Genomic DNA, 12,635 nt, shown 5'->3' on the forward strand with positions numbered 1-12,635 from the left:
CTTTTTCTTAACAAATCCCATAAAAAGACTATCCCTGTAGATTATTTTGAGTCAATCCCACATACAAGTAGCTCTGCTGCGATGAATACTCACTAGAGCACCAAATGTGTATCATTGCTCAGCTGAAAATAGTCCTCAACAAATACACTATTTAGTCTTGTTTGAGTTACGTTGGCTAAAAACTGCAGTGCCCAGCTGTTTGAGGCAATTATTTAGCCTTTTTCAAAGATGATTTAAGTCTTCGATAGGAATGAATACATGTGGAACTAAAAGCTACAGACGAGGCTTTGTTGGTTTTTGGTCTTCTAATGGGATTGTGTTGGCAATAAGAAAAATGTGAAATAACACCAGCTTTCAACCTCTCAAATTTCATGATCTGCCGTTCGTCCGCATGTGCTGTCCAGAATTCATGACTGCGTTGACTGTACACATTGAAAAAAGTGTGAATATGTACATGTATGCACTCACCCAATATAGTATTTACAGAACTGCCTGTGCATCTGCTATTCATGTTCATGTCTCTTAGATTTCTGTCTCAAATTAGATAAAAAGTCAATGAATGAAGTTTGATGCCCATTTTAATAATACAAATAGGGATATACGACTCAAACAGAACGTTTACAGCCTGGTTTTAACACATTAAATCACATTTTAAGGGCTAACGTGGGTATCAAACTTTTTTTAAAAAATTATAATCTGGGTGTATTTTGTGAAATCAATGAGCCTGTGTGTTTCTAAGTAACTTCTTGACACTGGAACTGGCACTATACTCTGTATTTACTCCAGAAAAGACCTTTATGAATACAAAACATTAGAGAGACAGTTTCAAAATGCAAACTGACACCTCCTCTCTGTAAATGTATGCTTTTTATTTAATGCACAGAACACTTAAAATGCAGCAGCTGCAGCAGCAATGTTTAGTCTGTGACCCTCATCAGTACTTTCACTGCTTGTGTTGTAGACTTCATACATCTCTCAGCCAGTTGTTAACTCACAATGAAGGAGTTTCATTATCAGGCGGCCATTAGAATGCCTTACAACCGGATAAGTGTTGGTTTGATTGCAGAGGCATTCAGTGGGGACAAGATAAGTGCTTAGCGTGACTAAGAGAGTACAAATTGGCAAAGAGAGTTCGCTTCGAAAAGAGAGGGATGGATGGGAGGAGGCATGGTGGGGGGTGGAGGGAGGGGGTGAAAATAACCTGGGGCTGACAGAAAAGGAAGGGGACCCCTTTAAACTGATGATTGAGCAGACAGCCTCCTCTTTTCAGGAAGATTCTGCAGAGGGGAAAGAGAGAGAGGTAGAGAGTGTGAGAGACAAAGAGACAGGTAGGTAAATAAATAAAGTCGTCCTTCTTTGCCGTCTGCAGGGATTATGTTCGGTTTGTTCACAGCTGTTGTCATGTGACAGCCTTGTGATCCCAATTTCTATGACGGTCTTACTTCCTCTAAATTAGTTTGTGGAGTTCCTCAAGCCCTGTTCAATGTCTTCAAGGCTTTTTTTAGTCCCTGAAAGGTTGATGTTTCCCTCTGGAACAATATGTAAATATATGAAATGGTGCATAGATACATTAAAATATGAGCTCTAAAAAAAATTGTTTCATGGATTGTCATGTCACTGAACAAAGAAAGCAAAACTTTGGCTTTGTTCTCCGAAATAATATAACTACATTATTTGAGAAAGCCTCAGCTTGTAGCAGGCTCAATGTTAAATACACTGACAGTTTTCTAGTTAGCAGCGTGGGAGCTCTGGGAGAGGGAGAGGGCACAGAGCACAGGATGGAGGAAGGAAGGGAGAGGAAACCACTTTAGATTGTAAAGGATTTCCATTTCCCAAAGACAAGGGCCCTCCCTCTCACTGTCTCCGTGTCTCCTGCCCTTTCTCCGCCTCCCTCCCTCCTGTTTTTCATCTCATTCTTACTCTCTCTCAGCCTGCCTCTCTCCCTCTCCCCCCGACTCCCTGCCTCCCCCCATGCCTCCTTTGCTCCGTCGCTCACTCCTTTTCCCTCTGTACTCGGTTAGTCTAATGGCCCAAGGCCAGGAACTCTGGGAGCTCAGGAGATTAGATGGGTGTGTGTTTGTGTGTGTGCATGCGTGTGTGTATGCACGTATGTGAGTACCTATGTTTATCTGTGCATCCATCTGTGTCTATGAGTGTGTATTCATGTGGGAGCGTGCTTGGTAATAAAACTTTTTTTCATTCACGAGTGGAATATTTGTCAGGCCTGACTGAGCAAGATGAATTTTCATCTCTGTGTCATCGTAAGGCCACAGATGGGAGGGACAGGGCGCAAATGAGAGAGAGGGATATATAATTCAGAGATATTATTTTCATTCTTCCGTTCTCTCTAGAAATATCCTTATCATCGTTCCTAGAAGAGCTATCACTTACATCCACATGTGATGAGAGTTTTCACCCAACTAAAGAGGGTGGGTTGTAGTGTTTAAGTTATATGAAAATGCACAAATTACATGTTGGGCAGAAGTGCAGCGTAATGATCTTCATCAGCTTGGAAGACAGGCATCTGCTCACAGACTCAACGAGCTTCAACTCAAGTGTCCTTGAGCAAGACAATGAATCTCTACCAGCTCCTGGGGTGTGTTCGGTCGCTGGTACTTGACCTCTGACCTCCCTGGATGGAGAGGCAAATACATGTTCAGAAAACACAGCTCGCTCCTTGAGTGATGAATTGAGTCAAAGCAAATGACACATTTCAAGGCTGATGTTCCATCATACCAAACCTGTCAATGAGATGAGCACTCAGAGAAAAAGAAATGTCTCTATTATTCATGTCTTTCGTGAAGGGTGTCTGGCGTTTTTCTACCAAAACAGACGTTTTCAGATGTAAAAAATAATGAATGTGTGCAGGAAAAGGCTAGATTACACACCAGCATCTACAACAACTCAATATTTATTTATTTTTTTAGAAGCGATCATCATGTGCAAGGCAGCTGACACGTAGACTTAATTTTCTGGTACTGTTTTACTAACTACGGCACAATTAGCTGATTAAGTGTTTTGCCTCTACAGAACCTCACAAGTTACCACCACTGATTCCATTGACTGTGTTCAACTTCAACAAACATACTGCATTGAAGCTGTCCAAATACTGTATGCTCATATACAAATATCTTTAGTATGATACGGATACCACATGAGAAAAATACTATCCTACCTCAAGTATCAGATATACTTTATGTAGTCTTTGTAGAATCCTAACTGCATCCTCTTTGGATCCAAATAATTGAAAACTGTCTATTAATTAAGGCCACAAGTTACTGATGGTGAGTAAAAGGACATTTGTTTATGCAGACTGAATCATGGAGCCGCCTGCTGCTCTCACAACAAAAACACTCCATAATAATCCATAATGTGTTTCATGCTTAATTATTACAAAGGAGGAAATGGAGGTGATTAAATAAACTGATTAACAACTCTAAGTGAGACAATTACAATGTGTGACAGTGCTGTCCAGGAGCTTTATGCCTTGGTAAATATGATCTGTGTTGCATAGATGCTCTCAGTAATGACCTAAAACTTTATTGACGTGAAGTGATATGTTTAGCTCTGGTTTGTGACATTAGTGACTTACATGGCTGGCACACGGAAAACTAATACAGCTCATTATTTTTAAGTAGCCACATTTTCTTTCTTCTTTAAAAGAGTACTCCATCAATTTGGCATTGCATTCCTATTTTACTGTGGGACTTAGGATGGACAGTTTCAGAAATAAAGCGTTGAAATAGATGCACCAGCTAACCTCAAGCAGGGATAAGGAGCGGGCTACACAGGTCTGGTATAAGGTCACTTCTTTCTAGCTCCACAACCATTTTCAAACGTGTAGTCTTCCGCCCCAACCGACGCTGAAGTGACATCACTTGAGGCAGTTTATCAGATTTATCGTGACTGCTTGTGTATGCAGTGTGCATGTGTATACACAACGTGCTTGCATATGTTTATGAATCTGTTTTCTTGAATGAGGAAATTCATCTGAACATTATACGTGCATGTGTGTGTTGGTGTTTTCCTTATTTTGGCTAAATTACGGATTTCTCATTAGCAACAGTATAAATATTTGTGCGTGCTCTACGCATCTTGCTGTGAAAGCAGCTTGATGCCTTTGAAGAGTAAAAAGTCATGTGCTTATCAGCAAAACACAAAGTGGCTCCAAATCAACAAGAGAAGATAGAAAGACAAGAACAGATGTTAGAAAGGAAGTGTGTGAGTTGGAGAGAGAGAGAGAGAGAGAAAGTGTATCCCTCATTCCTAACATGTTTACATTTCGGATTGTAATGAGTAAAGCTTTTGAAATGTGGATCATTTAATCGTGTTAACACGCAGCCTACTCACAACTGCAGACGGAGTCTCAAAGCTGCTGTGCATTTGGCAGTTTTCTTTCTGGCTTAATGCACGTGTGTCAATATGTCTTTTTTTTTTATTCGCCTCTCATATAAACACACAATCAAAAACATTGTTATACTAGGAGTCTCTCGGGCTATCTCACCAATACCACACACCCTTCTAGGCAAACTGCCATTCACACGACAGGCAGTCTGCGTCTCTCTTTGCCTCTTTCTGTCTATTTGTCTATTTAACCCTATCTCTTTCCAGCCCCACCCATGTGGCCGTAAAACAGGGCGTATATCTGAAAGTATAGATTGATATGCGTGTGTCAGACCTTTTTGTCCTTCAGGGCTTCCGGCAAAGCCCCAACCTAGATCCCCAGAAACCCTGGTGTGCAGATACCCTGCACACATACACACACACAAAATGATGCAGACCACATTGCAATAAAATCGACCGATGCTCATTCTCTTTGTGTCTTTATTTCTTTAAACAGGACGCTGAATCACTTTAATGGCTACATTAAATGCAGAGAATTTTCCTTGATGTCACTTGTATTGGCCACTTCTATGGGAACCCCATATGCACTGAGAGATTGATTGTAGTGCAGGGACGAAACAAGCTCGCATGCAATGCAGTGGGGTATTAAATGTCAGACAATTGGAAGCCAGTAGATTTTACATGTTACAGTTAAAAAGGCTCTCAGCATTGAGTCACGACTGTACACATGATATATATATGTGTGTCGCCGTATGTGTACATCTACAGGGAGTTTATGGTGAGCAGCCATCCGTGCAGCCAACAGTAGAGTCAACACAAAACATCATCATTTCATTAAAAAGAGCCGTAGTACACAAAGCTTGGGCAGACATTAGAAGATTTTTTTTGGATCATAAACAAGATAGCAAGAGTTACTGTTATGACATCAATTCTGTTGATGTTCTGTGCTGAAAACACGTTTAATGGGGGAACTAGCAGCTTTCATAAGATACGTGACCTGACTTGATTGTGACACATTTACAGGATTGATGCAGCATTGAAAACAAAGCGCAGACACTGGCTGGTTCTGCTCAGCGATGTTCAGAACAACCTTAACTGATGTTCTTTATCTATTTATCCTTTTGTTTCCCCTCAGTTTGCTCCTCCTCCTCCTCATCTTCTTCTGTGCTGTCTGTGTGTGTACGTGTATGTGCAGGCTATGGCTTTGTGGACTTTGACAGCCCTGCAGCAGCCCAGAAAGCTGTGGCCTCGCTCAAAGCCAGTGGAGTCCAGGCACAGATGGCAAAGGTAAGCTTCACCCCGCCCGCCACTCTCTGCTCCCCTTGTTGTTATTGAGGTGTTTGACTTTCGTGTGGTGTTGTACTCCAGGTCGACTTAATCACTGTCTGTATACCCTGGAGAAAGCCGATGGTGTCGAAGGTGAGGTTATTTGTGGTCACAATAATACTAGTGACATGTACCAACAGTATAGTGCGGTGGTGATAATCATAATAACGATCACTGGATTCACTGCCTATCAAAGGCTGAGATACATGTAGCTTTGGCTAAGTTGTTGATGAGCTGAAAAAACTTTGATTTGTAGCGCGTCACGCCAGTCGGCCGTCAGTTTGTAGCTTGATGTCACCGACTTCCATTGAAAATGACTTGTAGCCTGTTGCTTTGTCGCTTGTGGTGTGAACGCGTGTGTGTGAGCGTGTAGCTGGCAGTAGTAGCCTATGCAGCAAAGCTGTGCCAACACATGTGGGCCTTACCAGCACAATCCCATTTGCTTCAATGTGTGTGAGAAAAAAAGACACTGAATAGCTTGCCTTGCTTTCCGATTCATTAAAGCTGTATCGCTGCATACTTCCTTTTATAAATGAGAGAGGAGCGCAATTAAAATGGGCAAGTCTTCGGGCACCAACAGCATCCCATTGAATTAAACAGCAGCAAGCCTCTGAGCCACCTTTGCCTCGCTCTTCTATTAAACCTCTTTTCATTAGACTTCCATCTCTTATTTTGTTCTTAACGGCTTGAGGGGGCATTTGGATGAGCAGTGTTGATGTGTTTAGCTGTTATTAAAGAGAGGAGAACCCTCGACTCCTTGGAGATTGAGTTTCCCTGAGGGATGGAATTGAGGGCAAAGAGTCAATTCCAAGTGAAATGACACACACTTCTTACTGTTTCATGAACTAATTATGCGCAGAGCTGCTGATGTCCCGGCTAACTTTCCTGAATCAGGTTGCTGGAGGTCTCAAAAACACTGCTGTTGGATTTCCAGCTCGAGCCTCTAACATTTTGTAAGATGAGCAGCTTAATTGGGATTTGACAAAGTCTGGTTTCAACTCATTCAGTACCAATTAAACTGATCATAGTGAAAACTCATGCCATGCCATTACCCACATCCTTCTCAGTGTAACTCTGAGGTTTTGTAGGTTAGCTGGGACAGAAACTTTTGTTCTTTGTTCTAATCTGCAAGATAGTTAAAAGCTTTTCCTCCACAAGACAGTAGTGGCAGTAGGTAGAGAGAAAAAGAGGATTAGGTTTTGTGAAAGAGAGATGAGACATCTAAGAAATGTGAATATTGATTGCTTTTTGGAGAGGGGAGGTTTGAAGAAAGGTTTGGAGATAGAGCTGGACTGTATCAAAGACCTGAACTCACATAGCTCACACTCACATAAAATGGCATCATATATATATATATATATATATATATATATATATATATATATATATATATAGAGAGAGAGAGAGAGAGAGAGAGAGAGAGAGAGAGAGAGAGAGAGAAATACAAAGGTTAAAAAATGTAGGAGCAACAGCTTTATTGCCTTGTAAAACTGTTTGTTTTATAACAAACTAAAGGTGGTGTGGTGTGAATGAGTTTTCTTTTAGTTATGGATTTGATGGAATGCAATATTATTAGGCACTAGTGAAAGTTGTTTTTGCTTTTGTTCTTTTGTACAAAATAGAAAAATAAAAAAAGACAAGACGCTGTTGAGGTGCACATGTTTTACGGGAGAGTCTGTATCCTTCATTGTATTGACAAAATAATGAACACATTTGTGCATAATAGCAGCTACAGCAGCAGAAGCAGTTTTATCTGTTGGAAATCTGTGAAAGAGAATCAGTTGTCACATCCTTAATCTGAACATTGTAACTGAATCAAAGCTCTATCAGGTGGAAATAGTAGATTTACACGATCATTTATCCACATAGCAGAGTTAACACCATTTCATTTCACAGCGCTCAAAAAGGGGGCATTATTCTTTTGAGTCAGTGTTAAAAGGTGTTGGAGCGGAAAGCATGTTTACACATTAACATCATTAATTAAGTTCAAATTCATTCGAAAACACAAGTTACATAAGTGAATGATTTAGAATAATCAAATCTACCATACAAGAATATTTAACCAAGTGAAGGGTGTCAAGAGAGGACCAGAGGCGTGATGAGTAAAACCAGGGGGTTATCATTTGGGCTTCGAAGGAGGAGAACATTCCAATAATCACCAACGAGCAGTGAACCCTGGGCCCAGACGTGTAGTTGCAGGGTCACTGCTTCACGCACACATCCTTGATCCTTGGAGTGCAGACTAAACTGAGGCCTGGCACTGTTCAATGATTAGAGCATACGTCTTGTTCTCTGCCCAATTTAAGTTAAAATCATACAAGCTTAAATTATTTGACTAGAAGAGCTCATTAAGCATGAAGATTTTACTTTAAGTGAACACTGATTGGAGGCAACTGCCCGCCGTCCCAGAATGAGTTTTGAAGTGCATGTGTGTGTGTGTGTGTCACAAGTTTGTGCCCTTGTAACAATTTAATTATAAACACATTGGTTGTATAGATATAAAATCCACAAAGCATGGCCCCATCGTGGGGCGCCAGCGGCAAGCTCTGTTCAGCTTTTGCAGAACCAGAGGATTCCTTCCACAAAGTCTGGGGGACGGTGGGACAACCAGAGTTCTGGAGTGTCGGATGGAAAGTCATTTGAAGACAACATGCAGGGCTACAAAGTAGTGTACCCAGGGATACCACCTAGTCTGCATCATGTGGCCAAAGCCAAACAGGCACTTTCCTGATGTGTTGCTCATCATGTGAGGGATGTGGGGGGTGCAGTACCTTAAAAATTGCTTGGATTAGCAATAGGAGAGTGCGAAGCAGCAGTATATTTCACAGGTCTGAAAATCCAACTGCCAACCTCAAAGTTAACCATGATTAGAGTACCTTCTTGACATTACCCATGAATTAATTATAGCACAGATGAAGCAAGATTAGACTGTCTGGTGTATATATAATTGTGAAACCTTTATCCATTAAACCCTGCAGATCCCACTGACGTCTTCTTTGTGACAGTTGCATGTTTTGGGTGTGAAATAAACAAGATGAGGAAAATACAGCAACCCTAGATGTGAATAGAGATGAAACAGTGTGTGCGTGTGTCACTTCCTCAGCCTTCTTGGTAATTACTGTTGACCTGAAAGATGATTACTGCTACAGCTGTACACTCACCCTCTCTCTTGCCTGCTCACGCACAGCTAGTTTTTTCGTCTCCCTGCCTCATTCTCACTTTCCCTGCTTGGAACTGTATCTTTACGGTGAAACCTCTTTTAACTAAGAAGCTAAATGTCAAAATGTTAGTTAAATGTTCTCATATTCAAAGGTTACATTCAGACTGCAGGGATATCCGATTTGTTTCTCCAATCAGATAATTAAGACAACCTGTCCACAATCTTATTTGCAAGTGACAAGATGGGATTAGTGTGTCCAGACTTCACTCTGCATTGGTTTGCTGTGGTAATGTTAAAGGCGTCAGTAACTACGTAGCAACACTGGTGACGCAGCTTTTTAACTCGAAAGCATGAGAAATGGAAGTCCATCATTTCGCCATCCAAACAGTCGCGCTGACAAGTCGCCGTACGATTGGAGACGCAATTCAAACAACCTCTAGATGTGGTTTGGATCCATTTCACAAACAAAAAAAACGCAGATCATGTTTTTTTTTTTTGCTGTCCAGACTTTCTAAAATCAATATGGATACAATTTGAATATGACAAAAATGGAATTGAGCTGGCAGTCTGACCAAGATCTTAAACTTCCTCAATTACTTAGAACACATATGTCATGAGTGTGTGTCTGTTTTTTTATTTTTTTACATTACTTTCTATTCCATTTTTAATGCTTTTCCTTGTGTCCATGAATCCTGCTTTGATATAAACAAATTACATGCTGGATTTGACGGAAAACAACTACTGGTCTGTTTTAGCGCCGTGTGAAATATTTATGAAATCTTGTCATCACAAAAGACTGGTCCTACCAGCTAACAGCATGTAGCATTGTTAAATGATTGTGTATTAAAATTCATATCAGGCGCTACTTTTACCATGCAAACAAAACAAATAAAACACACTCGGCTACGGATATGAGCACTGTGTGTGTGTGTGTGTGTGTGTGTGTGTACAATAACAGTTACAGAGGACCAAGGTCACTATGCTAATTAGAGAGATGGTACCACTGGCAGTGACACTTCACACCTCCCTCCCTTCTCTCCCTTTTTTTCTTCTCCCCTCCACTTCGTCCTTGGCACCTCCCACCTTTCTTTCCCCCTCTCTATTTCTTTCCCTCTTTTTTGGCCTAGTTTGTTCTCTTCATTTGACCCCCCCACACACCTCCCCTCGCCTCTTTTTTTTTTTGGTCCCACCCCCTCCTCTTGTGTTTGTCTGCACCAGGTGCTGCAATGCCTCCTCCAGAGTCATTAGTTACAGGGTTGAGTGAGGACAGATAGTGAAGGATAGAGAGAGAAAGAGGAGGGGGGTCTGTGTGGGTTGAGAGAGGAAGGCTCGGTGTGACGAGAAAGAGAGAGAGGACACACACACACACACACACACACACACACACACACACACACACAAACACATGTAAAGTAAACTTTGTTGCATGCCTGTCATTTATCAGCCCTGATTAAACCCTTTGGTTCGTACAGTTGTGTGCTTTCTTTCTTGCTCGCTGTCTTGCATGCGTGTCTGATAAAACCCAGATGCCTGATGTTCTCTTGAAATGGTTTACTGATGTATTCAGTGTGTGTGTACTAGCTTGCATCTGCCTGTATATGCCTGTATATTCTGTGTGTGTGTGTGTGTGTGTGTATTTGTCTGACAGCTGAGGTTAGTGATGGGACGAGGAAGACAACAGAGCCGACTGACATGTGAAAAGATGAGAGGAGACAAAACACATAGACAGGACGACGTGGGCATCTCTTTCTTTCTCACCTTTCTGCTTGTTTGTCACTCTCTTGTCTCCTTCTTTCTTCAAACTGTGCACCTTCTATTTTACCTTTTTTTTTTTTTTTTACTTTCCCTCATCTTTCACCCCTGTTTGTTCAAATGTTTTTGTTTTTATTTGCGTGTTTCATCTTGCTCTCTTTCCCTCTTCGTGCCGTTCGCAGCCAGATATAATACACTATCCTTTCAGCAGCCAGCATATATAATGTGGAATGTGGTGGCGCTCTGCTTTAGAAAGCAAACTCTGTGACAGAGATGCAGCATCTGGAAATAGGAAGACCTACTGTAAAAGTGTGGCTGTGATAATTGTCTGGTTTTATCATCTGTTGTGAATTTGAAAATGATCGTCCTCCTATCCATCTTAACCTACTAAAACATGTACATTACGAGAGTACACAGGGACAGGGAAGATGTGTTGCTTAGATCTACCACTACCAATGTTGTTTACACTGCAAGCTTGTCTCTGGACAGTTGAACAATATTAAAGGCTAACTGGAATTTTCTCTTTTTTTGGTAAGGAAGTATAAACTACCACAGCTATGGGGATCATTTTTCAATTTTTCGAAAAAGAGGATGAATTCGTTTTTTGGACATGTTTGTGGAAACAGCCGGCGTTGCTAGGACATGCAGTAGGCCTATTAACGTCTGTTGTGTGCTTCTAAGTGGAGAATACCATACTGTATAGTGTACAAATGTTGATGCAACTGGTAGTTTCGTTAGCGGTTAGCCAAACACACCGTCCAAAAAACCCCAAACCAGTAGAAGTGAGCTGCCGAGCAGCGGCCGAGAGGTAGTCAGTAGTGTATGTACTGCTAGTTGTGTTAGCCGTTAGCCAAACACACTGTTCATAACAACAACAGTGTGCATATTGCATGTGTCTCTGGGCGCAGAGTAGCAGCTGAGGGTCGTGGATGCACTCAGCTGTGCCATCACATTTTGTAACACATTATTAAATAGTTATAAAATCTATTTTATAGTCTTATATAAGACATTTGATTAATTAAAATGTTTCTTTTCTTCCCCATGTGCTCCATCCTTGTGTCTGGTTCAAGGCAGAGTTGTCATTGTAAAAGACAGATAATGAATCACATTCAGTTTGTGGAGTGGAGGACAGCGGAGTGGCCAAGGACCTGTGCATGCGTGTGTATTCACAGCAAACTCCAACGTAAAAAAAAAATGAATGTGTGTGCCTGCACATGCTGTACCCCTCTGTGTGAACCTCTGTCTTTTTGTGAGGCCGGACCACCTCTGGTCCAACAAAAGCAGAAGGAGGACAATGGGGAGAAGGAGGAAGGAAAGGAAGAGAGAAGAGAAGGGTGGGAGGGAGCCTCGTAAGTGAAACCCAATCGAATTAAATGTAATCTGACCTGAATGCGCACAACCATCAGCTGCTCTCCAATCTTATTAACCCTGCATTACCAGCCCTGGGTTGTGTGTATGTCTGTGGTGTGCAGGTGGCTTTTTTATGTCGGTGTGTGTGGAGGAGGGAGAGAGATGGAGCAGTTAAGTGGATGAGTGAGAAAAGAAAAGGAAGAGATGGATGTGATGGGAGGAAGAGAGAGTGTGAGAGGCAGGGAGATGGAAAATGAAGATGAATAATGGTGTTTGGGTGATTAATGTGCCTCTGTGGCATTGCTAATGAAAAAAATTACATTTCTCATAATAACAGTAATCACAATAATTTCTGGTGACACTTAACAGTTTCTTTATTTTGCTGCATTAACTTGTGTACCATACCATTACAAGGGATGGCACGCGGACAAAAATCTGGGATATAATGCTGCAGCCACAATTTAAATCTTAGTGATTAGCCTAACATACTTAATAGGGTGTGACAAAACTGTGTAAACACGAAGAGTACAAACTCAAGAACATTTATGCCTCGAGTATAATTAACAGTTGTTAGCTACCAGTGGGCCTCTTGTTTAATAACATACACATTTCAGATTCCTAGCACAGAATTAAAGTCTAGTTCAATTCTGCTTCTGAAAAATGATGCATCACTGCAGGACGAGACACTACATCATTGAAGTGA

At 41.3% G+C, this 12,635-nt stretch overlaps 1 protein-coding gene across 4 annotated transcripts in view; it reads left to right on the top strand.

The window, feature by feature from the left end:
• The window catches only part of rbms3 (RNA binding motif, single stranded interacting protein), a 101,168-nt gene that overhangs the window by 41,185 nt on the left and 47,348 nt on the right, over nucleotides 1–12,635 (top strand). For all 4 annotated transcript variants that reach the window (XM_076081480.1, XM_076081478.1, XM_076081481.1 and 1 more), the window contains exon 4: nucleotides 5,540–5,631. In XM_076081480.1, the coding sequence (XP_075937595.1) occupies nucleotides 5,540–5,631 (92 nt within the window). The remainder of the gene's footprint in view (nucleotides 1–5,539; nucleotides 5,632–12,635) is intronic.

The sequence above is a fragment of the Anarhichas minor genome, unplaced genomic scaffold (assembly GCF_050575085.1).
Source record: "Anarhichas minor isolate MPS153535 unplaced genomic scaffold, ASM5057508v1 ptg000080l, whole genome shotgun sequence".
Lineage (NCBI taxonomy): Eukaryota > Metazoa > Chordata > Actinopteri > Perciformes > Anarhichadidae > Anarhichas > Anarhichas minor.